Source organism: Oncorhynchus keta, chromosome 18 (assembly GCF_023373465.1).
Source record: "Oncorhynchus keta strain PuntledgeMale-10-30-2019 chromosome 18, Oket_V2, whole genome shotgun sequence".
NCBI lineage: Eukaryota > Metazoa > Chordata > Actinopteri > Salmoniformes > Salmonidae > Oncorhynchus > Oncorhynchus keta.
The window spans coordinates 5713489-5741302 of NC_068438.1; the positions used below are offsets into that span (position 1 = coordinate 5713489).

A 27814-nucleotide genomic window follows, 5' to 3' on the forward strand; every position below is an offset into this window, starting at 1 on the left:
CGAGCAGCAGCAGCAGCTCCCTGCCCTGTCCTTCTGAATGACGGAGACAAACATTCACCGTAGACTGGTGCTTCAGGGAGCTATTATTAATGGGCCTGGAGAGAATCTGTGTATGCAGAGAGTAGCCATGTTGAAGTGTGATGGCACTGCAGGCGGTATATTCACACACGCAGGCTAGTGTGTGTGTGTTTGTCTGTCTCTCTGTGTGTGTGTGTGTGTGGTTGTGTGTTGATTGGGCTGGTAGGACTACGAGGGCTGGAGTGGAGTACCCACTCTTTGTACCTCCAGATACCAGATATCCAAACTAATGAACACTGGGTATCAGCTTGGTACTAGATCCTTATGGCTACCAACATACTACATTTTCTGACGTGCAGATACCAGATACCCAAAACATCAGCGTGTTCTTGTGGAGTTTAAGTTGGGCTTTATCACGGGTTCAGGGGCAGGCTCATAGCTCTAGGCAGCTGGTAGCCTAGCGGTTGGAGCTGTGTTTCGTTAAGTGAAATGTTGCCAGTTTGAATCCCCGAGCTGACAAGGTGAAACATCTGCCGATGTGCCCTTGAGCAAGGCACTTAACCCTAATTGCTCCAGGATTGCCGTTGATAAAGGTTGACTCCCCCACTGGGCTCAGATGTAAGTGCAATGTCTATTCCCACTCTTGGAGGGTGTGTGAGGGAGTGTGGGAAAAACACATTTCCAAGTCACGCGTGTGTATTAATACACGCTTGTACAAGTGTAAAATATGTGAGAGAGAGAGAGAGAAAGTCAAGGCAGTGTGTCAGTGATTCAAGGGAGGCAGCGGTCACTATATCCGCTCTGGTCAGTGAGTATCAGAGGTCAATGATGACACAGTGGAGAGGAGATGGGGAGGCAGCGGTCACTATATCCGCTCTGGTCAGTGAGTATCAGAGGTCAATGATGACACAGTGGAGAGGAGATGGGAGGCAGCGGTCACTATATCCGCTCTGGTCAGTGAGTATCAGAGGTCAATGATGACACGGTGGAGAGGAGATGGGAGGCAGCGGTCACTATATCCGCTCTGGTCAGTGAGTATCAGAGGTCAATGATGACACGGTGGAGAGGAGATGGGGAGGCAGCGGTCACTATATCCGCTCTGGTCAGTGAGTATCAGAGGTCAATGATGACACGGTGGAGAGGAGATGGGGAGGCAGCGGTCACTATATCCGCTCTGGTCAGTGAGTATCAGAGGTCAATGATGACACGGTGGAGAGGAGATGGGGAGGCAGCGGTCACTATATCCGCTCTGGTCAGTGAGTATCAGAGGTCAATGATGACACGGTGGAGAGGAGATGGGGAAGCGGCGGGATGACAAATAGATGGACTCCGAGATTGATGCAGGTAAGGTAGCGTGAAAATGGATGTGCGAACTAATTATAAAAGGATGGACAGCAAACTGATCACCGCCATCATCAGTGGCTTTAAATTAGCCAGCTCACAGCTGGCCCTGAGAGAGAGGGAGGGGGGGGCAGACAGAGAGTGTGAGGGGATCGAGGAAAACAGAGTGAGATGGGAGGAGAAAAAAGAGAGAGGCCTCCTCATCAGGCAGTGGGAAGAGACAGGAAGAGTGAGCGCTGGCAGTCGATCGATGCAGTTTTCTCATACTTTACGCTGTTTGACATGTCTCTCCACCATTTCTTTCTTCGCCCCTCCTCACTCCTTCATTTACACTAGAGTATCTCTCCCTATCGCTATTAACCATCAACGTATGTATTTCTCTCGTTGTTTATCACAACAGAGCTTATTTCTCTCTCTCTCCTCCTACACTCTAAATGCTTCTCGCTCTTTTCTCGCCCTTCTTTTGTGGTCTGATCTTTTTATTTCGATCAGGCTCCTTTGTCCTCTCTATTTAATCTCTTCTCTCTCTTTCTGACATCTATTCTCCCCATCTCTGACTCCCCCGCTCTGGGATAAAAGGCAGTCTTCTGTTTTTCAAACAAAATGCTCCAGGCACATTAGTGTGAGTATTCTGAGAATGTGATAAACTGCTCGCTTCATCTCTCTGTCTCTCTCAAACGCACACTCACTTTCACTCAGAAGCTGTCATTTGCACCTGTTAGGTTTCTCCCAAAGAAAGATTTAAGAAGCTGGTAAATTCCAGCATTTTCCCAAGTATGTCGCACCATCATTCTCCTCCCTTCTTCTCCTCTTCTTCCTCCACTTCCTCCTGCTTTGAGTCTGCTCAGTATTCCAGACCGGTGTGGTGCTTAGCGATATGAAAGAGAGAATCCTTAGAGAGAGGGTGTTTTCAGATCACTGACACTGACACTAACTCAATGTGCACAAGGTCATCACCAAACCACTTAAAGACTCAGCTCTTTCCTGGCTTCTCCCTAGATAGCCTCTCTCTCTCTCGCTCTCTCTCTGTCTCTGTCTCTGTCTCTCTGTCTCTTTGTCTCTGTGTTATTCTCTGATGAGAGCTAGAAGAGTGAATGGGCGATGATAACAATGGATTGAAGTGAGAGTTTATTTTGATGCTACCATTATCACACCGTGTCCGGATGCAGCCCTCGATGCGTTTCCCCTGACAGCCCATCCATCTGTCTAACGGCTCAGTGGGGTGTGGTCAGGGTGCAGTGTGTGTGTGCTTTTGTGAGTGTGTGTGTGTGTGTGTGTGTGTGTGTGTGTGTGTGTGTGTGTGTGTGTGTGTGTGTGTGTGTGTGTGTGTGTGTGTGTGTGTGTGTGTGTGTGTGTGTGTGTGTGTGTGTGTGTGTGTGTGTGCATATTTCTACCCGTGTTTGTTCAGGCCCATGTTTTTACACTGTTTAATCATGTACATTTCGACACATATTCCTGTGTGCCGGGCACTCGCGTGCACGTGTCTGTGTGTACGAGCTTGTGTGTTTGTGAGAAAAGAGAACACTCTAACAGCGTTAGCCATTATATAGGCCATTATGTGCTGGAACTGAATCCGCTGAAAGCTTTCCCGTACTCTACTGGCTCCCTTACCCCTGTAGGATGATGGATGGACGGGAGGGATGGAAGACGGAGGGGGTGCGCCACGTTTTTATAGTTGGCTGGATGGAAAAACGAACATGGTTCATATCTAGAGTACACAGAGGGAATCCGATGTGGCTGGCAGGAAGACTGTTTAGAAAATCAGCTGAGTTTGAGGAAACAATTTGACCTTTGGCCCCTCTGTTGTGATCTCAAATCTGCTGAGTCATATCCACTTATCAAACGTGAGAGTTCTCCATCCCCTAGCTTTCTATTTTAGCTCCCTGGTGGTTCGAATAACTTGAACTCGCTTGAACTACGCGCGCGTGCTTGTACATACGTGTTTGTACGCGCGTGCGTGCGTGTGTGTGTGTGTGTGTGTGCGCCAACCCCTCTGCTCCCCCATCTCGTCCCTCCCAACCCGCCTTCTCATTGCATGCGAAGGAACAAGGTCTACTGTCGTGAAAGTGTAGGCATACATGTCTGGAGGCATTGTGGGTTTAAAAACAGAGTGGAGCGAGGGAGGGAGGGAGGGAGGAGGGAGGGAGGGAGGGAGGGAGGGAGGGAGGGAGGGAGGGAGCAGGGAGGGAGGGAGGGAGAGAGGGAGGGAGCGAGGGGTAGAGAGATTTTTGTAGAACAGCAGAGGTAGGGTCGTTCCACGATCCGTGTACATTTTGCTTCCCATTTATATTTGAAGTAGAAATTGTGCACCAATATTGCATTTTAAATGTCTGTCATATTAAATTAAGTTCCCTTTAATATAGACTACCTGGGCCATTTTATAAATCAGATGTTTAATATGAATAAAGACTTAACCCCCAAACATCTCAACGTTTTCACCATCATTATAATTTATTTCGTGTGACTAGCGATTCTTTCACGTCTCTCTCCCTCGTTTCGAGGTCAACCATTTTGACGTGAACCGAACTCTCGTTTTAATGTGAGGAAACTCTTCCTTTCTTCATTCTTATTTTCCCCCGAAAGAAACATTGAACAAAATCATTTCTGGTGTTTTGCGGTGGGAAACTGAGCGCGTGGAGCATAATAGGTCAAACCCTGTACAGAAGAAGAAGTGAAAGCTGCATTCAATAGCCTCTCTCTCTATTGCACAGAACATGCTTTCATTTGCCCCGTCACAGGGGGTTTTATGGCGTATTTAAGATGAGAACCTCAGCCATGATACGGTCAACACTGTAACTTTAATAGCACTTCATTGGCACTTACTATATTCATCTATTTTATTTAACCCCTTGAGATGGGAAAACGTGCGTTTTATGAAGTTGAACATGTGCTCTTTAGGACGAAATCTTACAATTCGGCAATATGTGTAGTTATTTACTAAGTTACACTATCTACTACATTCGTGGAACGACCCAGTACTTGACGTCGGTTGACTCTGGAGAGGACTGAAATGAACTGTGTAGCAGGTCTCTACCGACAGTCTGTAGACAGTCTGTAGACAGTCTGTAGACAGTCTGTAGACAGTCTCAGAACACAAACCGGTCTATTGGATGGGATCTTGCGTTACTTAGAGTGATGCATTTGTGTTGCAGTCAGACACCCAAAGCTAAGATGTAATCAACATGGCTCCATTTCCTTATCCTATCTTGTTGTCAATTGGCGTAGTGGCAGGACACAAACACGCACGCTCGCCACGCACAAACACACACACTCTCCCAGAGACCTCTTTGAGTTACAGGAAGGTGACAAGCGCTGGAACACATACAGTCTCCCAGTGTAACCCTCCCCCTCTCATCTCCCCGTCCCCCCGTCCCCCTCCCACTGCGTCCCTGTCCCCCTCCCTCCTGGTCTCTCGCTCCTGACTCACCCTGGCTCCCGGCTAATAGACCCTGACTCATGCTATTCACAGAGCTGTCTGTGTGTCAAGGGCAGAGACAGAGGAGGGGGGAGGGAGGGGGGTAGAGACAGAGGAGGGAGGGAGGGAGGTGGTGGGGAGGAGGGGGGTAGAGAGGGAAAGGTTAGAGGAGACTAGTACAAAGTGGTGGAGAGAGAGGGAGAGATGTTCTTGTACTGACACAGGCTTCAGTGTGACGGGGGAGGGTATAACTATAACTGTGTGTGTGTGTGTGTGTGTGTGTGTGTGTGTGTGTGTGTGTGTGTGTGTGTGTGTGTGTGTGTGTGTGTGTGTGTGTGTGTGTGTGTGTGTGTGTGTGTGTGTGTGTGTGTGTGTGTGTGTGTGTGTGTGTGTGTGTGTACTAATGACGTTACAGACATGAGCTGGTGAAAGGTGCTGCTGTAAGACACACCCATACGATTAATGACCACAATGAAACACAGTGTCTCCAAAGTGCTATTGTTCATACTCTACCTTTCCATATCTCAATAGTGTCATCACTATCTCCTGCCGCATATATCACCTGTATCTGTCTTCTGTTCCCTGTGAACCTGTCTCCTCTCCCTCAACCCTCTCTCTCTCTCCCTAACTCTCTCTCTTTCTCATCTCATCCCCCTCAACCCTCTCTCTCTCTCTCTCTCTATCCCTAACTCTTTCTCATCTCATCCCCTCAACCCTCTCTCTCTCTATCCCTAACTCTCTCTCTCTCTTTCTCATCTCATCCTCAATCCTCTATCCCTAACTCTTCTCATCTCATCCCTCAAATCCCTAACTCTCTCTCTTTCTCATCTCATCCCCCTCAACCCCCTCTCTCTATCCCTAACTCTTTCTCATCTCATCTATCCCTAACTCTCTCTTCTCATCTCATCCCCCTCAACCCCTCTCTCCTATCCCTAACTCTCTCTTCTCATCTCATCCCCCTCAACCTCTCTCTCTATCCCTAACTCTCTCTTCTATCTCATCTCATCCCCCTCAACCCTCTCTCTCTCTCTCTCTATCCCTAACTCTCTCTCTTTCTCATCTCATCCCCCTCAACCCTCTCTCTCTATCCCTAACTCTCTCTATCTCATCTCATCCCCCTCAACCCCTCTCTCTCTATCCCTAACTCTCTTTCTCATCTAATCAACCCCCCTCAATCCCCTCTCTCTTTCTCATCTATCCCTAACTCTCTCTTTCTCATCTCATCCCCCTCAACCCTCTCTCTCTCTTTCCCTAACTCTCTCTCTTTCTCATCTCATCCCCCTCAACCCTCTCTCTCTCTCTATCCCTAACTCTCTCTCTTTCTCATCTCATCCCCCTCAACCCTCTCTCTCTCTCTATCCCTAACTCTCTCTCTTACTCATCTCATCCCCCTCTACCCACTTCTACCCACTTCATGTCTGCCCTGTCATGAAATAAAACTTCACAGTAAATATCCTTCACTCTAAAGGTGTGCAAAGTTAGCTAGATTCCCCCCTCTTTTTCCGGGGCCAGTTCATCAGCAGTTATCTCTTTTTAAATGTACTCAACAGCATAAGCTATATTCTCTATTTGAATGTGTAATACATTGACCAGGTTTATTATTTTATTTATTTTTGCAGCGTCCTAGCTTCTAGCTATTTTTATCTCCCTGGTATCCTGAAGGAGTAGTGCGCTAGCTGAATTGTACACTGTTTAAAAGGCCTGGCACATCAGCTCTTGCCCTCTCTCTCTCGCTCTCTTTCTCTCCTCTCTCTCTCTCTTGCATTCTCTCTCTCTCTCTCTCTCTCTCTCTCTCTCTCTCTCTCCAACCTGTCCAAACTCTTTTTTGTTTTTTTTACCCCTCTCTCTGAATTCAGTCCGATGCCGACAAGCTATACGGGCACGAAAAGAGCAAACCAAGCAACATTTTTCAAAAGAATGCACAATAGTCCAGAAGTGACTGTTTCCTTCCTCCCCATCCCTGTTTCTGTGCAGCGTGCCTGTTGCAGTCCGAGCTGGTGAACTATGAGCGTGTGAAGGAGTACTGCCTGAAGGTGCTAGGCTACCAGAGGGACCACTTCAAGGCCATGTACCGCGCTGGCATCGCCTGCTACCACCTGGGAGACTACGACTGTGCCCTGCGCTACCTGCGTGACGCCAAGCACCGTGAGCCCTCAGGTAGGCTGAGACAGTACTGCCGGTCAGTAAAGTCTGTCAGTAAAAGAGAGAATCTGGTTTACTCATGTCATCTTATCAGGACATGTCGCTTAATGCCAGCGGCAACACTAACAATTATCTCCCTCTATTTCTCTCTCTCTCTCTCTCTCGCTCTCCTTCTCTCTCTCTCTCTCTCTCTCTCTCTCTCTCTCTCTCTCTCTCTCTCTCTCTCTCTTTTCTCTCTCTCTCGCTTTCTCTCTCTCGCTTTCTCTCTCTCTCTCTCTCTCTCTCTCTCTCTCTCTCGCGCTCTTCCTCTCCCTCCCTCTTTGTGACACAGACACAAACGTGCTGCGGTACATCCAGTTGACGGAAATGAAGATGAATAGGGAGGGTCAGCGGGAGCGGGAGAGCGGCAAAGAGGCCCTTGGCTAACCTTTGACCTTTTGGCCTCTCTATCACTATGGCCTATGCTACGACCCATCCTACGTCACCTCTCCTCTCTGACCTCCTCTCCTCCTTTATGGAGCCCAGTCCCATTGATGACTGGCCCGAGCGATGCGCCTCAACCATGTAAAAGAACAGGGCAGAAAAAGCCCTGTCTCTCTCCCTCTCTTTCTCCTCCTTTTCTCCCCCTCCAGGCGCTGTTGTTCTGTACCCCAGATGCAGACTGTCAAACCAAGAAAAAACGAAGCAGAGGGAAATACTATACTATACTCATACAAAACAGTCATGGTTGTTCGAATGAAAAAAAAACTGCTTAAAAAAATATATGATCAAAGACAATTGCGTAATTTAGAGAAGGTGTAAAAAAAAAAGTAAAATAGAGTAGAATTTCTTATTTATTCTTTCGATGTGAGGACTGAGGAGAGGTCCAGGGTTGGGAAAGAGACCAGGGGAGGGCAGGGGAAGGAATTTAGGAGAAAGGAAATGGTGTAACACATATCAAGACCTTAGGCCAATTCAACTGTACACCCTGACCCTTGCCCTGTCACAATGGAGGGAGGTCTGAAAGCCAATGACCCAGACTTGTCCCGGAGAGAGATTGTCCCCCCAGTACAGTACAGATCAGGCTAGCTAGCAGGCTACATCTCTGTCTTTTTCATACGGAATAGTCTTCAGACAAGCCGACCTGTGCGCTCATGTTCAATCAATCTTCTTTTTCGTTTTCAGCTTGTAGTACCTTGTCTCTATTTCTGGACAGTTTTTAAATTCAAGGGCTAATTCAAGTGTTTGTAATTTGTCCTTTGATCATTTTTTTGTCTCCTGTTTGATTTCCATTGCACTTACGACTATCGGTTGTTATGAAGCGAAATGTGTGTCCTTCCTCTTTCTAAGGAACAGAACAAACTAACTCCCACCGGACTCGCTGTTCCTCTGTTTAACAGGTGTGTTTTTGTGAACTGGTGTCTTGAATCTGTTGTCCAATCCCCCTTGGAATGTGTTGTGTTGTCAGACTGTTACCCCCCCCTCTCCGCTTTCTAGCTAATGATGTCACAATGGAAAATAGCCAGTGGAACTGAGGTTCTATCAAGCACCCTTGGCTGCACAGAGTTCTCTGATTTTTTTTTTTACTCTGAGATCTACTTCCAGGCTCTTGATCACTCGTGCTGAACCTTCCCAGGCGTCAGTGACATCACAAGACACTCTTGGCAGTGTTCGTGCAGGGAATCCGATCCCACATGCTGTATCCGTCTGAGGTGTAATCAGCCATCTCAACCCAGTCAGATAAAAACATCAACCCGAGTGTGCCATTTGAGATTCCGAATTTTGTTGTGCATATTTTAATAGATATCAGTGTTGCGACAAACAAAGAAATCGGTTCAGAAAATAAATGAGTACAAAAATCGTTGTCTCCATAGGCAGATTACACAACAGTAGTGGTAGACCAAGACAAGGGAGGATTGTGATTGGGGCAAGGCCAGATAATGACATATTAAACATACAGAACATCATACCACTGCATACTTTCTAAATACCAATCCCAGTGATGCTGAAAAAGCCTGAAGGGTTTCTAGCATTTATAGAAATAGAAGTAGACGTACCTGCCCTGTTCTAAAGGAGAGGTTTGAGTTGACCTTAATTCCGCAATCTATTACCGTGTAACCCAGTTTCCTTCACCCTATGTGCAAGCCAAGCCCCTGCATGGTAATGTGTGGCTCAAAGGGGAAGCCATTTTGGATGTCAGGGATAATGTCTGGTTCATTGCTTTCTATAACAGGGCAGGTTGCTCCCCCTGTCCAATGTATCCCGCTAATACCCTCTATGCTCCCTGCAAACGTAGAATGGGTTAATGGAGTAGTCGGCGGCATAGCCTGAAAAGGACCTCGGTATCTTGTGTCTCGCATCGGGTCATTTTCTGAGACTTATATGGTCCAGTGCAGAAAGAAATGAAGGTCAGCAGCAGTGGTCTGCCTTGGCCAAGGTGAGGAGACGAATTCCAGAAGGACTTCAGAGGAGTGGATAATACAAGACCACAACGATAACAGATCTCATCATAAGCCTGTGGCCTAATATGAGGGACATTGGGACCAAAGTGCATCAATAAGAGGAGGCTGTTTAGGGGAGGACGGCTGATAATGATGTCCGGAACGGTGGAAACCATGTGTTTTGACGTATTTGATACCTTTCCACTATTCTGCTCCGGCCATTACCACGAGCCCGTCCTCCCCAACTCAGGTGCCACCCAACCTCCTGTGGTGTCAATGGGACTCTGGAGAGGCAGCAGCGTGATGCCTGGAGCAAATTTGTGTGATCCAGAGACGCGCTCCACTGTAGAGGGAAATGGGCCAGCAGCACCAGTAACACAGCAGGAGCACAGTGTCACTCTGAAACTGTGGAGATGGGATTATGGTAAAGCAGCGTTGTGAAGAGGTTCGGGGGGAGGTTTACACCTTGGTACAGAAACACCGCGTGGAAAAACCCAGAGGCACCAAGAACTCTCTTTCTTTCTCGCGCTCTCTATTTCTCTCTCTGATTCTCATTCTCTCCACCTCTTCCCCTCTCTCCAGATCTCTCTCCATACCTCAATCTCAATTTAAATTCAAATTGCTTTATTGGCATGACGTTTCAATGTCCATATTGCCAAGCCTACTTTGCAAATGGATATATATTTAACAATATTAACATCATAAACAAAATGTAAGAATAATCATCCGGATTGTCAATGAAATATACACTGAGTATACCAAACATCAGGGCATGGACTCTACAAGCTGTCGAAAGCGTTCCACAGGGATGCTGGCCCATGTTGACTCTACAAGGTGTCGAAAGCGCTCCACAGGGATGCTGGCCCATGTTGACTCTACAAGGTGTCGAAAGCGTTCCACAGGGATGCTGGCCCATGTTGACTCTACAAGCTGTCGAAAGCGTTCCACAGGGATGCTGGCCCATGTTGACTCTACAAGGTGTCGAAAGCGTTCCACAGGGATGCTGGCCCATGTTGACTCTACAAGGTGTCGAAAGCGTTCCACAGGGATGCTGGCCCATGTTGACTCTACAAGGTGTCGAAAGCGTTCCACAGGGATGCTGGCCCATGTTGACTCTACAAGGTGTCGAAAGCGTTCCACAGGGATGCTGGCCCATGTTGACTCTACAAGCTGTCGAAAGCGTTCCACAGGGATGCTGGCCCATGTTGACTCTACAAGGTGTCGAAAGCGTTCCACAGGGATGCTGGCCCATGTTGACTCTACAAGGTGTCGAAAGCGTTCCACAGGGATGCTGGCCCATGTTGACTCTACAAGGTGTCGAAAGCGTTCCACAGGGATGCTGGCCCATGTTGACTCTACAAGCTGTCGAAAGCGTTCCACAGGGATGCTGGCCCATGTTGACTCTACAAGCTGTCGAAAGCGTTCCACAGGGATGCTGGCCCATGTTGACTCTACAAGCTGTCGAAAGCGTTCCACAGAGATGCTGGCCCATGTTGACTCTACAAGCTGTCGAAAGCGTCAAAAACGTTCCACAGAGATGCTGGCCCATGTTGACTCTACAAGCTGTCGAAAGCGTTCCACAGGGATGCTGGCCCATGTTGACTCCAATGCTTCCCTCAGTTCCATGTCAAGTTGGCTGGATGTCCTTTGGGTGGTGGACCAATTCCTGACACACACAGGAAACTGTTGAGCCTCAAAAATCCAGCGGCGTTGCAGTTGTTGACACAAACCGGTGTTCCTGGACCTACTACCAAACCCCGTTCAAAGGCACTTACATTTTCTGTCTTGCCCATTCACCCTCCGAATGGCACACATACACAATCCATGTCCCAATTATCTCAATGCTTAAAAATCCTTCTTTAACCTGTCACCTCCCCATCTCCACCGACTTGAAGTGGATTTAACAAGTGACGTCAATAGCTTTCGCCGGATTCACCTGGTTCCGTCTACGTCATGGAAAGAGCAGGTGTTCTTAATGTTTTGTATACTCAGTGTATATCTCTCTGTCTCTTACTCTCTCAACCTCACCACTGTGCAGTAGTGTTGTATTGGTTGGTCCCTATGGCTGGCTGAGCTGGGCCTACTCCCACATGGCCCTATAGGGAATCTCCCCATGGTCCTATCTCCAAGGCATCCATCCACCATCCTGTTGTTATCCCAGTGTGCTGAGTCATTATCGCTCCGTGTCTATGGTTACTGTCTACACATAAAAACAGGTCAGGGCTAAGTTCTTCCCACCCCTGCCCTAACATGACCCATTATGAGATAAACAAAGGAATGACCCTGGACCAGTTATTGTGGGAATAATGTTACAACGTGCTGTCTGTGCAAATATAGATAGAGAGAGACATCGTCTCTTTAGCCTTCTAGTTCTGAAAAGACACGGCAAAAAGCACAAACTAAAGTGGTAAAGTAAATACGGGCCGTTTTTCTTCTCTTTCCTTTGATGTCATTGAGGTACATGTTTGTCAAATGTCAGTCGTTTTTTGTGCTTACGAAACAATTGTGAACAAAATACGAAACTGAAAAGAAAAACGAATGGCTGTTAAAAGCTTTACCTTATTGAGTAATTTTATCAATTGATGAGAACGCAAGTGAAGGGGGAAGTGAGTTTTGTGTAGCTACACCACAGGCTCTCTGTCACGGTGTCTCTGTGTGTAGATGTTAAGTAGGATTTGTTGTCCCCTGTTTTTGGGAAAGTCCATACCCAACTCTTAAGAGTTTGTGAACCCCACAAAGTGACAGTGGATCTCGTTGAAGAAAGTGGGCGTTGGAGAACCGAACCAGTTACACAGTAGAAGTTATTTATGAGCTACAGCAACGAAGAACTCCGCTAATCTGTTTTCCTTTCCTTTTTCCTCGTTTGCTTGTACCGGAGAGTATGACTTGATGATGAGTACATCGTGGTTAGAACTACATTTTTTTCCCCCATTGGACCAGGTGAGGAAACGTCCATTCAATATTCCAAATTCAAAACATTGGAGGACATGATAACTGGTTACATTGAACTGCTAGCCCGGGAATGCACTATTGATTGGTAAATGAAGACTATAAATAAAGTTGAAAATGAAATTGTGCCTGCGTGATTGTCTTCAGGGTTGTCCGAGTGTACGGTGATACCTCAATGTAGGAGGTAAACAGCAACAGACACACACACACACTTCTCTGCCCACCCCTCTCCCTCCCTCGCTCCCCCTCTTCTCCCTCCAAAGGTAATAATCTCTGTTACTACTGACTGCCCTGCTTAATTGCTCCTTGAGCTCCAGAGAGAGAGAGAGGGAGGAGGGGTGGAGGAGAGGAGTAGAGGAGAGAGAGGTGCTGAGAAAGGCATTGGAGGAAAGATGGAGGGGGAGAAAAGGAGGGATGATGAGAAGAGATATCCCACTGGGCACACACTGGTTGAATCAACATTGTGTCCATGTATTTTCAATGAAATTACGTTGAACCAATGTGGAATAGACGTTGAATTGACGTCTGTGCCCAGCGGGGTAGACCTGCTGAAAGGCGCTAGGGGGAAGATGCTGAGCTATAAAAGAGCAAGATATGGAGGAAGCAAGAACGCACATCAAAGGAGGCAAAAAGACAAAAGGGGAACAGGGATATGAACAGACATAGAGGCACTGTGACGCAGCTACCTCTGCACAGGTGAAACCCAGACTGGCGTCTGTTGGTGAATTGAGGATATACATGAGACCTTGCTAAACAAATCCTTATTGAGTCTAAAACACCTGTCCATTTCCTCCATCATCCCATTTCCCTCTTTCCTTTGCTATCGCTTTTAATAGCGTTGCCACGGATGTGAAGGGTGGTTGCTAGGCAACTGGCAGGCGTCTGGAACTGAGTTGGCTCGGCGGATAGCACTGACAGACAGAGCAGTGAAGTGGATCGGGACTGCGTGTGTTTGTGTGAGAGTTGTTTGTGCCTTCTAATTGAACGCCTCTCATTTGGTTTTCAGTTTCGATGCATATATTCATGAGAGCCGTGTTTTTATTCATTCATTCCATGTTACAGATTAGCTGAATGAACAGCTGACGTTCTTTCATCCTCCTCACTGCTTGTTGCCATGAGCCCTGTTTATACCAGGTGCCAACATGTGTTCCATGTCCTGATCTTGTCCACATTTTGATTGTCCCTACATTTTTAGACAGGTATAGATGATTAAAAGGTTCATTGTGGTCTGTTTGTGAGGTAGTCAAGGATGCATTGTCTGGATATCGTACAAATGTAGAAGGATCTGGACAATGAAACAATTGAAATCAGTACTTATTTTGAAACAATAACTGTCAAATGATTTGTATACAGGGAAATCTGGCGACGATGCGGACACATTTTAATACCACGTGTAGATGCAGCGGCTAATATGTGGACGCAATCAGAATGTGGACCAGATCAGGACAAAGGACGTACGTTCATTCAGCTAACCAGGCACAAACTGGGCTATGAAAGCACCCCGATAAGCCTGTTAGATCAAGTCAGGTGTCTGAGATATTGAGATGTCTGTTGTGTGATTCTAGCATTATGTTAACAATGCAACATACCCGATATCTTCGCTTTACAAGATTCCTGCAGGTCACCTACACAATTCTGTCACAACGGCAACAAAAAATCCTGTTGGACTATACTCATAACAAAAGACAGAGGATAATGTCAGAGTGTACAACTCCACAGAAGGAAACCTGAAAGATACATGTGAACATCTAAATGACTATCAAAATGCACAACCAGCTACCATGCTTGTCCAAGTAAGTATATTTGGCTCAAAGTGACTTGATCGGCTTTGATGACATCTTGAGGATGATAACTGTTATTGCAGCCAGGCGTTTCTCCTGCTCACAGAGATACAATATAATGTGTGTAATGTGTGTGTTATTTGAAGAAAAAAAAAGCCATGGAAAGGTTCAGGTATTACAAGCATTAGCGCACACGGTAGAATATAACGGAATGTAACGACAGTCAACGTTACGGATATAACTCCACAGAGCGAGTGACAGGAAGAGCAGAGACACAGCAAGCGCCCCTCTTCCTTCTTTATTACGTAATTCATTCAATCATTCCTCACCGCAGCCTCAACAGTCAACAACACATCACTCTTTCGTCATGTATCCCAGAACGTCACGGATTGAGACAGGTCGAAGACAACCTCCCATCCACATGAACGTCAGCCTGTAGTTTGCTTGGTTTTCCTTGGTTGGTCTGTGTTATATTAACAAATATATATATATATTCCGGGACAGAGAATCATAATGACAATAATGAATCATTATTTCAATTATAACAATCATTTTAATAAATACTCTGAGTGTTCTTAACCACACAAGGAGAATAAGGATGAGTTTTGCTCACCCCTCTACCTATGGGATTGACATCATCCCATACAAATAATAACACTAAATACACACGCACACACACACACACACACACACACACACACACACACACACACACACACACACACACACACACACACACACACACACACACACACACACACACACACACACACACACACACTCCCATATACACATAGCCAAGTAAATACTTGTATGTAGCCTTGACTAGCTGTGCCATTAAAAAGTGGTATTCATCTTCTTTCAGCAACCAGACAGTACAGGTGCACTCATGGGCCTGCGAGAGAATCCAGAGTTCTCTCGATTCGCCGTCCACATCCCAAGCACCTTGTGTCAAGTCCTTCACAGTCTGTACTCTTGTGACACGGACATGTCAATGTCAATATCATGGCTCTTTAACCAAAGATTGGGCCCTTTTCCCCCTTCAATGATGCTGTATCACTATCCAGTAGGTGAGGAAAAGGAAGTCAGGGGTACGGAATGTGGGAATTCGTTTTTTGTTGTTGTAGAAAACAGGTAGTATCCATTAACCATTTATTGCAAGTGGATTAACCCTCATTTCCCATGGTCCTCCTCTGCTCTCAGAGGACTTTTGTTAAAAATGAACTGTCCATATAACCGAGCGTACAAGGGGCTCTTTACAGAGCAGTGATGAAGGTGAGAGAGAGGACGTTTGCTGAGAAACTCCAGCTTATGAGTTTCACACTTTCCCTAAATTCCCTGGTTTTCCAGAAATAGTGGTTCAACTATTCCCGTATTTCCTGCTTCTTCCAGGAATCTTTCAACCAGGATTTCTGGTAAACCAGGGGATTTTGGGGGGAAAATATTGGACATTTTGCATCCCTATGTGGACATAAGGTAAAGAATGAGGGAGAAAAGCGTCCTGTTTCGGCTCCCTCACAACAGATTTGCTAGTTCTACAGTACATCCTTCACACAAAAATAACATGCGGTACCAAAACACAAGCACACATGGGTGCGCACCCACACAGAGTACACCCACACAGACACACAGTGTACACCCACACAGACACACAGTGTACACCCACACAGACACACAGTGTACACCCACACAGACACACAGTGTACACCCACACAGACACACAGTGTACACCCACACAGACACACAGTGTACACCCACACAGACACACAGTGTACACCCACACAGACACACAGTGTACACCCACACAGACACACAGTGTACACCCACACAGACACACAGTGTACACCCACACAGACACACAGTGTACACCCACACAGACACACAATTCGCCAAACCAATAGAAAATGCTGTGCTAAACAGGTTATGGCTGGAATGGTTCAAGCATTGAGAAAAATAAAATAAAATGAATTTGCTGTACAGAGCTGAGGAAATAAAGTCCTGTCAATTGTGCTTGTGGGGCTTAAAATGGCTTCCCTGTTCCTGTTGCAGTCTTTGGGAGAGGGGGAGGACAGAGACCATCCCTATACAGGAAGATGCTATGTGGAGGTGAGGGAGGTGGAAATGAGTTCTATAGAAGGTGATGCACAATAAGAGGGCAACTTACGCACTGATTTGGAAGTCCCTCAGGATTTGAGTGTCTACCTACCATGACGACATGTAAATATGAAGGAGGGGCAGCAGGGCCCACATGATGGGACACCCAGAGGTGCTCTCATAACAAATCAGGGCACGCCCACAAAACAACTATTAACATGGACACTTCAAGGGCACTCCCAAGAGAATAATTCCAACCCTGTTGAGATGTGAATGTGTCTACGGCTGGCAAAGCTTCAGCCCAAGTCTTTGGGGAAGGAGCGAGCAGAGACAGACACGACACCTGTGTAGAGAGCTGCAGAGAGTCAACGGGGTGGTTCAGCAGAACGAGTCCTACTGCAGCACATGTAAACCGGGATGAGCACTTGGAAGTGTCTGTCTGGAAGTGGAATGGCTTACACATTCCTTCCCTTTAGAGGACAGGTAATATGCGGAAGGTTAGCAGGGCACACTGGTCACTAGGGCACTAAAGGTTTGGACTCTAGGGGTTGCGGAGTGGTCACTTAGAGGAATGTTGTCCAACACTGGGCGGCTTTGGACGGGACACTAAGACGTGTGCTGTCCCGGATGCTGGGCACTATGAGACTAGGGGGCACAAGGCTTAGGAGTGACCACCAGGAGAGAGGTACAGCCCGCACAAGTGGGCTTCAGAGTGGACACTAGTAGAAGTGCTGTTCGCAAAGGGATTGGGTACCAGGAATAAAGTGAGCACACTAGGAGTCTTTGAAGTGTGCACTAGGAGCCGTGTTGCCCATATACAGTAATGTGTGACTTAGCCGTAGTTCTGTCCACAGAGCTGTGCAGCCTGGTGCTGTTCACACAGGGGCACGGTGCCGTCCAGATCCTGTCCATCCACGTCCATGTCCATGAGGTTGGGCCTGGCAGCGCCGGTGCTGGCACTGCTGTCCCCAGAGCCCAGGGGACTGTCACAGCTGCTGCCCGGGGACGAGCTCAGGGTTCTGGACAGGGAACCCAGCTTCCATGGGTCCGGTCGCACCCTGGCTGGTGTGGGCCGAGGTCGGGGGGCGAACTCCAAGGTCTTGGGCCTCTCCAAGGGACTGATGATGGTCAGGGGCTCCAGGACCGGGACAGGGACAGGCGGAGCAGGGGCCTTGCGGCGGAGGACCCTTGGGAAGAGGCTGGAAGGGTCAGGGAGACGGGGGATATCTAGGGTCTCCTTGTAACCTGAGAGAAGAGAGAGAAGTACAGTGACCAGAGGGAGAGAATAGATGGATGGGAGAACAACATGAACACTTTGTTGACATGGATGGGCCATGCCAGAGCCATGTGTTTTTTTAAGTTCAGGTGTAACTGAAATATACGCTGAGTGTACAACCCACCCCAGTTGTGTCAAGTTGGCTGGATGTCCTTTGGGAGGGTGGACCATTCTTGATACACACAGGAAACTGTTGAGTGTGAAAACCCCCGCAGCGTTTCAGTTCTTGACACACTCAAACCAGTGCACCTGGCACCTACTACCATACCCTGTTCAAAGGCACTGAAATCTTTTGTCTTGCCCATTCACCCTCTGAATGGCACACATACACAATCCATGTCTCAATTGTCTCAAGGCTTTAAAATCCTTCTTTAACCTGTCTCCTTCACTTCATCTACACCAATTTGAAGGGGATTTAAATAGTTACATCAATAAGGGATCATAGCATTCATCTGGATGCACCTGGATTCACCTGGATTCACCTGGATTCTGGGCTTAGCTGCATTGACTACGCCACCCATTTTTACGCTGACGATACTCCCTGTTTATTATCTATGTATAGTCACTTTACCTCTACCTACAGTTGAAGTCAGAAGTTTACATACACTTAGGTTGGAGTCATTAAATCTTGTTTTTCAACCAATCCACAAATTTCTTGTTAACAAACTAGAGTTTTGGCAAGTTGGTTAGGACATCTACTTTGTGCATGACACAAGTCATTTTTCCAACAATTATTTACAGACAGATTATTTCACTTATAATTCACTGTATCACAATTCTAGTGGGTCAGAAGTTCACATACACTAAGTTGACTGTGCCTTTAAACAGCTTGGAAAATTCCAGAAAATGATGTCATGGCTTTAGAAGCTTCTGATAGGCTAATTAACATCATTTGAGTCACTTGGAGGTGTACCTGTGGATGTCTTTCAAGGCCTACTTTCAAACTCAGTGCCTCTTTGCTTGACATCATAGGGGGGGGAAAAAATCAGGCAAGACCTCAGAAAAACAATTGTAGACCTCCACAAGTCTGGTTCATCACTGGGAGCAATTTCCAAACGCCTGAAGGTACCACGTTCATCTGTACAACAACAGTATGCAAGTAGAAACACCATGGGACCATCATACCGTCATACCGCTCAGGAAGGAGACGCGTTCTGTCTCCTAGAGATGAACGTACTTTGGTGCAAAAAGTGCAAATCAATCCCAGAACAACAGCAAAGGACCTTTTGAAAATGCTAGAGGAAACAGGTACGAAAGTATCTATATCCACAGTAAAACTAGTCCTATATCAACATAACCTGAAAAGCCGCTCAGCAAGGAAGAAGCCACTGCTCAAAAACCGCCATAAAATAAGCCAGACTACGGTTTGCAACTGCACATGGGGACTAAGATCATACTTTTTGGAGATTTTAGTAAATACTTTCTTAACACTTATTTTTCTGAACTCAATAGTTGGTTAAGGGCTTTTCACTGTAAGGTCTACCTACACCTGTTGTATTCGGCACATGTGACAAATGCAATTTGATTTGATTTGATTCACCCGGTCAGTCTATGTCATGGAAAGAGCAGATGTCCTTAATGTTTTGTACACATTGCATTGCTTCTTGTTCTTCAATCAAAAGCTCATAGTGACATCATGCTTTCCCAACATACTCACCTGCATGTAGGGGGAGGATGCGGGGCCCTGGTGGGGGCGGCATGGGCATGCTGCCGTCCGAGGGGGTCCTGCGGTGCCCTAGGGTTTGGGCGCGGGGGCGTATCGCCCCATCAGAGGGGGTGCGTCTATGCCCCCTGTTCATGGTTGCAGACACATGGGTGGGCGTGAGGGACTGGTTGGGCTCCCTCTTGAAGCTCTCTGCCCTCAGATCCAGGAGGGGGTTAAGGGCGGGGACAGGGGTCGCCATGGTGAGGGAGGCGCCCACTCCGGGGGTCAACGCCAAGTCCTCAAGGTCCGAGGGAAGGAGGGATTTGGTGGAGTTGCAGTCTGAGAGGGAGGAGAGGGAGAGGAGGGTGACGGAAGGAGAGGGGTCCGTGCAGGGGAGAGTAGAGTCGCGGCGGCGGGACAGCGAGAGGGACAGGGCGCGGCTCGGGGGAGAGGTGCTGCGGCGGAAACGACCCGTTCGCTGGAAAATGCTGTCCTTTTTCTTGCGCTGCTCCTCTCTAAGGTCCTGCTCGTCCTGTTGGACCTAGACACACACACACATGGAAACTGGTCAGTTCTTCTACTGTACAATCTACGGTTGTATAATGTCAACTGACACGCATACCAGACCTTGTCAACTCCCAGGAGTATAAACCATTATTCCATGTATTAAGAGAGTCTCTACAGCAGGTGGTGGGATTGACTTGTTTTTTTGCCATGGTTTGGGTCATTTTGTCCATCTGGGTGTCACAGACCCTTTTCTTGCTCCTCCCTTCCTCCCTTCCTCCCTCCCTCCATTACCTGTAGTTTCCCCAGCTGTAGCAGGTCCAGCCCCAGACCTACAGAGGCCAGTATTGAGGCACAGCCCAGTAGCAGCAGGTCGCTCTTCTTCCTCTGGCTGCAGCGCCGCAGAGAGTCCTGGTAGCCCATCCCGCTCCCTAGCCCAGCAGGCCCCAGCCCGGGCCCCAGCCCGCCACACTGGGGGCCTCCCTCCTCCACAGACCCGTTACTGCTGGTCTCTGGGGGCATCAGAGACCCGGGCGACTCCTCCAACTCACAGTGCTCCTCTGTCAGAGAGAGAGCGAGAGAGAAAGAGCGAGAAAGAGAGCGATAAGAAAGTGTGAGAGGGAGAACAAGGCGTTTCTATCAATCAAGAGTCTAACTGATTTTGTATCCATAGTATGTTTTACAATCTCTTTTCTGTTGCAGAAATTGTGATAAACACAGAGACTCACCCATTTCATTGAGGCTGGAGAAGCCGGCGGTCATGGGGGCGTGTTTTGGAGACTTGCCCAGATTCGGGGCACTAGAGGACCACACCTTGCATCCGTCGCCTAGCGACTTCAACCTGCAAGACGAAAGAAGATTGGGTCAATACTGTTTACTGAATAATGTTCAGAGATTATTCGAATACGCAAATGCAAAATGCAAAAATCATAAAGGTTAGCAGGCAAGTAGGAGAATGGGGCTAACAAGGGGTTGTTTTTGGACCATGACTGTTACCTGTCCTCTCCGCCAAGTCTCTCTCTCTGGAGGGTGGAGCTGGGGCCCCAGGTGCGTCCCTTCTTTTTGCTAGCTGCCAGGTCCTCCTTCTTACACACGGCACTGCGGCCCCATGTCTTATTGCCATCGCTGGGCGTCACTGAGGGCCACAGTGACACAGGTGTTGTCGTTATAACACAGCAAATCAAATTCCTGATGTGCAGTGAGCGTAACAAAATGTAGTCACTTGCACACAAGATCCAGGGAGGGAATCCCCAATTTGGGATTATGTTGACACAATACCGTCCCTCACAATCGAATAATTGGTATTAACTTTTGGTGTGTCCTCTGTCCTCCAGTCCCCCTCAACCCCTGTCCCTGTCTCCCCACCACAGATCAACTCACGTCGTATGGCCCTGAGGCGGGGTATGACCCCTGGGCTGGCTGGAGGTGTGGTGCTCTCACTGCCCTGGGGCTTCCTCTTATCCACGCTCAGAGACGCCTGCACGGTGATCTTATGCTCGAAACCTGTGTGCGTACAAAACAGGGAGGAATTAGAGTCAAAGTTCCAAAAATGCTTGGTTTTAACAGAAATCCTGGTTGGAAGATTCCCGGAATCAGGAGGGAATAAGCTAAAAAAAAAGCTGGGAATCCTCCAACTGGAATAAGCTAAAAAAAAAGCTGGGAATCCTCCAACTGGTATTTCTTGAAAACCTGTGGATTTTGGAAAAGTTACCAGAATTTTGCTATCCTCATAAGGAAAAAATGATGATGCCCTATTCAAATGGGCCGGCAGCGTAGCCTAGTGGTTAGAGCGTTGGACTAGTAACCGGAAAGTTGCGAGTTCAAACCCCCGAGCTGACAAGGTACAAATCTGTCGTTCTGCCCCTGAACAGGCAGTTAACCCACTGTTCCCAGGCCGTCATTGAAAATAAGAATATGTTCTTAACTGACTTGCCTGGTTAAATAAAGGTAAAATAAAATAAAAAAATAATAGGATAAATGTTTGGGTGCAATATCTGCCACCACCCACCAGAGGGCAGACTGATGCTGTTGCTGTCTCGGCCCAGTTTGAGTAGTCTGCTCTTTTTGAAGTGGCCCTTGCGCTTCTTGACCCTGGGCTTCTCCTGGTACATCTGGTGGATGATGATGTTGAGTTCACGCTCCACAATATCGATCTCTCTCTCAGCCAGCTCCTGCTCCCTCCTCTTCAGCTGCTCCTCCTGCTCCCTCTGCTCCTCGGCCGCACGAGCCAGCGCCTCTTCCCAGGAACGCAACTCCTACAGGAGAGAAGAGGGGCATGTCAAGGAAAATGGGAGCATTTGGAACAAAAATGTAGATGTAATGCTACAGCAACATTAACACCCTGTCGAAGATCATCACATTGCCAAGGCAACAGCACTTTGCAACCTGCACTTTTGAGGGTGATAGTGACAACATGCCCCACGTGACCGTGTGGGCTCCTCTCACCTTCTCCTTGGCCCTGAGCTCGTCAAACATCTGCTGGATCTCCAGCCTCCAGTCCTCCTGCAGAGAGTGGAAGGATTCCAGGGGCATCTGAAACATGGCCGACTGTTCGATGGCCAGCAGTCGCATCAGGATATTAGTGAAGGACGGGCGACTGTGGGGGTTTGGGCTCCAGGACTCTGAGGATGGGGAGAGGAGGTTGAGTAAAAATAACTTTCATGTAAATTCCCAAACAACAAAGTACAGCAGTCTTTTAGTTGTGCACGTCTCCCCTCCACCTCCACCACTGAACAGACCCCAGTGCTCTGGAGCACCACTTGCCCTCAGATCCCAGATAGACAGACAGATAATATTTCAAGTCGTTGGAATGGGCAGAGGAAAAAGAAAGGAGAGAGGAGAGACAGGAGTAAACAGAGAGCAGACACAGTAGAGAGGGGTGACAAAGGAGAGATTAAAGGATGAACAGGGATAAGACGGAGGAGAGGGAGAGAGGGATGAAGAGAGAAAGAGCATTAGGGATGCATGGAAATAGTGGAGAACGAAGTGGAGCAACAGACTATAAAATCACCAGTTTGCTGACTGGGAGGTGAACCTACTCTCACTCTGACCTCCAACAATAATAGACGTGAAACTGGGCTGACAGGAAGCCATCTTGGCTCTCATCAATAAGTGAAACTGGGCTGACAGGCGACCATCTTGGTTCTAATCAATAAGTGAAACTGGGTTGACAGGCAATCGTCTTTGCACGCGAACCTGGCCTGACAGGCAACCATCTTTGCTCTACTCCACAGGTGAAACTGGGCTGACAGGCAGCCATCTTGGTTCCTACCTGCCAGCAGGAGTGCGAAGGGCTCGGGACAGGTGGACGGTACAGGCAGGGTCAGTTTGTTCATGGCCACTCCGTACGCCACGGCCAGCGCATCTATCTCACGGTACGGAACCTCTCCTGTCAGCAGTTCCCATAGCAACACCCCGAAACTGAGGAGAGAGAGACAGGGGGGGGGGGGGCACTTGTCACAGGCACTTGTCATGATTGTACAGGCTATTCATATATTAACTTAACACACACTTTATGCTACCTACTATACATGGCGGATGTAAATAGCCTCTGAGGGTATGAATAGTGGAAGTATTGAAAGAACAAGGACACTAGCTACTGACTGTGGGTGTTGCATCTGCACCATGCTGTGTGTACTACATGTCCCACAGTAACAAACAAAAAAACAGTACAGTTTACATGACAGAGTGTTGTACCTCCAGACGTCGCTGCTCTTGGAGAACAGGGAGAGTTTGATGACCTCGGGGGCCATCCAGGCATAGGTGCCCGCTGCGCTCATCTTGGTGGTCTGGTGCCACTCCCGTGCCAGGCCAAAATCTGTGATCTTCAGGGTCCTGCCACCCAGATCCTCCCTCTCAATGGGCTCCAGGATCAGGACTGAGGAGAAAGCGGGAAGGAGAGGGGGGTGGGGGGGAGAATAGGTGGAGAGAAGGGTGTGGGGAAAGAGCGACGGACAGAAGGGCGGGGGTAGGTGGAGAGAGGGGAGAGATAGTTTGAGTTTGTCATGCATACCACTAACTCTACTACTCTCCATCCTCCAACAGAGGCCCTTATCCAAAGCATAGCACACAGCGCACAGCACACACCCCACCATCACATACATCGATAGTAGGTGTGGTTATTGAAAAAAGCAATTCAGGTTAAGTGTGTGATTCAAGGGCCGTGCAACCTGGGGATTACCAGCCAGTATATGACCCTAGTCATCTGGCCATATTCCTCTAATAGGCTATAGGCCACATCTGTCATCAACCTGTATTTTCCTCGGGTCTACACTCAACATGTAGCTCCATTGACAAAAGGTTTGGTCAGAGCAGTGTTCAGGTCTCTGCCTCACCGACATTATGCACTGTGCCCAGCACGTCCGTTCTGAGAATTTCCATACGATGTTGCAACCGTTTCCAAGTCTCTAGGTGACATAGGTGAGTTGGCTTTTCCTGTTGAACTCCCAGCATTGGCCTTTCTGCTCTCTCCTGTCCTCTCCTCTCCATGCACTTCCTCCTTCATTTCCGCATGAGGGCTGGCTATGGAAATATTTGGTGTACACAGTCCACAGTGCTGGGAGAGAGGAGGGGATTGTACTTGCTTATCTACAGGCGTATGCAAAGGGAGGCGGGGAGAGGCACAGCACACAGCTGAGTCTTTGTTTAAGCACACGCACACTCTCTCTCTCACACACACACACACACAGACCTGGCTCACGTGAAACAGGTGTGCCTCTGAGACTCATTATATGCCTACGGGCAGCTAATGTCCAAGCACACGCAATCCAAAGGTAATGTCAAGCACAGTACATGTAGTATATGTTGAGTCTTCAATTGATCAAGATTTCACCGTATCATGGGCTTTTCTTAATCTCCCGATGCCGACCACTATTCATCAAATAGCATTCGGACATTTCCTTTCAGGTCAATCAACAACGTGCTGGGTTCAATGGCATGATAACATACTGTATACTTTATACATACTGTACTTTATTTCTCACCCAAATACACACAATATCCCATAATGGCAAAGTAAAAACATGTTTTTATAGACATTTTTGCTAATTTATTGAAAATGAAATATAGAAATATCTCTTTTACATAAGTATTCACACCCTTGAGTCAACACTTTGCCGAAGCATCTTGGCAGCGATTACAGCTGTGAGTCTTTCTGGGTAAGTCTCGAAGAGCTTTCCACACGTGGAGTACGTAACATTGGCCCATGTTCTTTTCAAAAACCTTCAAGCTCTGTCAAAGTGGTTGCTGCTCATTGCTAGACAGCCATTTTTAGGTCTTGCCATAGATTTTCGAGAAGATTTAAGTCAAAACTGTAACCCGGGAACATTCACTGTCTTCTTGGTAGCAACTCCAGTGTAGATTTGGCCTTGTGTTTTAAGTTATTGTCCTGCTGAAAGGTGAATTCATCTCCTAGTGGAAATCAGACTGAACCAAGTTTTCCTCTATAATTTCTGCCTGTGCTTAGCTCCATTCTGTTTATTTTTTATCCTGAAAAAGTCCTTAACGATTACAAGCATACCCATACCATGACGCAGCCAACACCATGCTTTAAAGATATGGAGAGTGGTACTCAGCAATGTGTTGTTTTGGATTTGCCCTAAACATTATATTCAGGACAAAAAGTTTATTGATTTGCTACATTTTTTGCAGCATTACTTTAGTGCCTTGTTGCAAACAGGATGCATGTTTTGGAATATTTTTGTATTATGCACAGGCTTCCTTCTTTTCACTGTTAATTAGGTTAGTATTGTGGATAGTTTTCTCCTATAACAGCTATTAAACTCTGTATCTGTTTTAAAGTCACCATTGGCCGTATAGTGAAATCCCTGAGTGGTTTCCTTCCTCTCCGGCAACTGAGTTAGTAAGGACGCCTGTATCTTTGTGGTGACTGGGTGTATTGATACACCATCCAAAGTGTATTTAATAACTTAAACAATATTATTGCGCACAGAGTGAGCACATGCAACTTATTATGTGACTTGTTAAGCACATTTTTAATCCTGAACTTATATAAACTTGCCAAAACAAAAGCGGTGAATACTTATTGACTTAAGACATATCAGCTTTTCATTTTTCATTAACTAGAAGAAACTTTTAAAATCATAATTCCACTTTGACCCTTATGGGGTATGTGTGTATAGGCCAGGGACAAATATATATATATATATATATTACAATTCAGACTGTAACACAACAAAATGTGTAAAATTCAAAGGGTGTGAATACTTTCTGAAGGCACTGTACAGTTTGTCACAAAAGGACTTGGGCAATAGTTGGCGGCTCATTTGGGAGAGCATTGCACTTGTAACGCCAGGATGTGGGTTTGATTCCCACAGGGGACCAGTAGGGGAAAATGTACGAACTCACTACTTTTAAGTTGCAAGAGATAAGAGAGTCTTCTAAAATGGTAAATATCGCCTGTCTATTCGTCAACATGCAAATTTGTGTCCGTGTGTGCATGTGTCTGTGTGTGTGTGTGTGTGTGTGTGTGTGTGTGTGTGTGTGTGTATAGCTTCCACCCAAGTCTAATCTGAGGGACAGGGAATAAGGGACGGCTGATGACAATGATAATAAGCCATTGTCGTCCCCCAGCTCTCTTTTTCTATTTCAATACCACTGTCTCTCTCTCTGTGAGGGACAGCTGTCTCCCCAGGGCTGGCTGGGCTCTGTGTGTGTGTGTGTGTGTGTGTGTGTGTGTGTGTGTGTGTGTGTGTGTGTGTGTGTGTGTGTGTGTGTGTGTGTGTGTGTGTGTGTGTGTGTGTGTGTGTGTGTGTGTGTGTGTGTGTGTGTGTGTGCGTGCGCATGTGTGCGTGCGCATGTGCGTCGGTGAGTGCCTGTGAAAGATGGAGAGAGTAAAAGAGGCAGAGAGAGAGAGAGGCAGCGAGTGTGAGAGAGGCGTGAATGTTGTGCGTCTGTTTGCATGTGAAACTGAGGGTATCTGTGTCCGTCAGAGTCCATGTGTGTGTTTGAGTCGACACTACTTTGATTTTGGTGTTCGACTACAGTATGTGCGCTCCACGTAGCGGTGTGTGAATATGTCGGAGCGTGCGAGTGTTTGTGTCTGTGTATCTCACCGAGCTTGGGAGCGAGAGAGGGAGAATGTGTGCAGATATCTGTGATCAAAGCAGAGCCACCTGCTCTCCACTAGCTCTCATGTTGTCACCATGTTTTCTGCTCCAGCGCAGCATTTCACAGTGTAACCACACTGATAACTTACACAAAATATTGAAATATTTACACATCTACTGTAGCTAAGCTTGAAAAACATCACATACATATTATTCACAAAGAGGTCAAGTATTCCCGTGCTGCATGGCATTAATGTTGACGTCAGTTACTGGCACTCAAAAAAACACGAAGTGCCATCAACATCAACGAAGTGCCATCGAGTTTCCATTACCTTCCTCCGCCACAGCCCAGACATAACCTCCCCCTCGTTCTTTCCTTCGATCCCTCCACCCCCAGCCACTGGACCCTGACCCTCAAAGGAGAGCAGAGGAATGTTGTGAGTCACTCTTTACACAGAGGACAGATAAAGACTAACCGTGGAGACTTAACCTCAGGGACTAGTCTTTAAAGAGGCAATCTGCAATTTGCCACATCCATCATTTTGATTATTTTTATCCATAGCTCTGCCTATGATTTTGAGAGCGGTTACATTTCTCCAGCCCCATCCCTCAAATGTTTACCAAAACGGGTGTCCGCTTTGTTAAGGTTAGTCATGACAACAGGTTATGTTAAATACAGGTGGCCGGTTCCCCTTTGGGATGGTGGAGGGGAGGGAGACAAGACTAAAACGCTTATTACTGTATATAAGGCAGTGATCATATACATTTATATATGAGTAACTATTACTATTAAATGGGAAGTACCTCGGTGTCCACATCACCAACAAACTATCATGGTCCAAACACACCAAGACAGTCGTGAAGAGGGCACAACAACGCCTATTCTCCCGCAGGAGACTGAAAAGATTTGGCATGGGTCAATCAGATCCTCAGAAAGTTCTACAGCTGCACCATCTAGAGCATCCTGACTGGTTGCATCACCGCCTGGTATGGCAACTGCTCGATCCTCCGAGTGCAAGACGCTGACGAGGGTAGTGCGTACGGCCCAGTACATTACTGGGGCCAAGCTTCCTGCCATCCAGGACTTCTATACCAGGCGGTGTCAGAGCCCTAAAAATTGCCCAAGACTCCAGCCACCCGAGTAATAGACTGTTGCTTTTAC

The 27814-nt window shown here is 47.3% G+C and overlaps 2 protein-coding genes across 49 annotated transcripts in view; one reads left to right on the forward strand and one right to left on the reverse strand.

Moving 5' to 3' along the window:
• The window catches only part of LOC118396812 (tetratricopeptide repeat protein 9B-like), a 35060-nt gene extending 22647 nt beyond the window's left edge, over positions 1 to 12413 (forward strand). For 2 of the 48 annotated variants that reach the window (XM_052467238.1, XM_052467287.1), the window contains 3 exons: positions 6749 to 6931; positions 7248 to 10170; positions 10219 to 12413. In XM_052467238.1, coding sequence (XP_052323198.1) covers positions 6749 to 6931; positions 7248 to 7342 — 278 coding nt within the window. In that variant the 3' untranslated portion in view covers positions 7343 to 10170; positions 10219 to 12413. Of the gene's footprint in view, positions 1 to 6748; positions 6932 to 7247 lie in introns of all 48 variants that reach the window. The other 46 variants (XM_052467250.1, XM_052467253.1, XM_052467261.1 and 43 more) reach the window with 46 other exon arrangements.
• A 1315-nt stretch (positions 12414 to 13728) lies between these two features.
• The window catches only part of LOC118397116 (mitogen-activated protein kinase kinase kinase 10-like), a 33683-nt gene continuing 19597 nt past the window's right edge, over positions 13729 to 27814 (reverse strand). The window contains exons 2-11 of the mRNA XM_035791593.2: positions 23282 to 23462; positions 22857 to 23005; positions 22031 to 22206; positions 21594 to 21840; positions 20966 to 21088; positions 20582 to 20720; positions 20314 to 20426; positions 19880 to 20145; positions 19094 to 19622; positions 13729 to 17405 (exon numbers count right to left, since the gene is read on the reverse strand). Of these exons, the coding sequence (XP_035647486.2) occupies positions 16993 to 17405; positions 19094 to 19622; positions 19880 to 20145; positions 20314 to 20426; positions 20582 to 20720; positions 20966 to 21088; positions 21594 to 21840; positions 22031 to 22206; positions 22857 to 23005; positions 23282 to 23462 (2336 nt within the window). The 3' untranslated portion in view covers positions 13729 to 16992. The remainder of the gene's footprint in view (positions 17406 to 19093; positions 19623 to 19879; positions 20146 to 20313; positions 20427 to 20581; positions 20721 to 20965; positions 21089 to 21593; positions 21841 to 22030; positions 22207 to 22856; positions 23006 to 23281; positions 23463 to 27814) is intronic.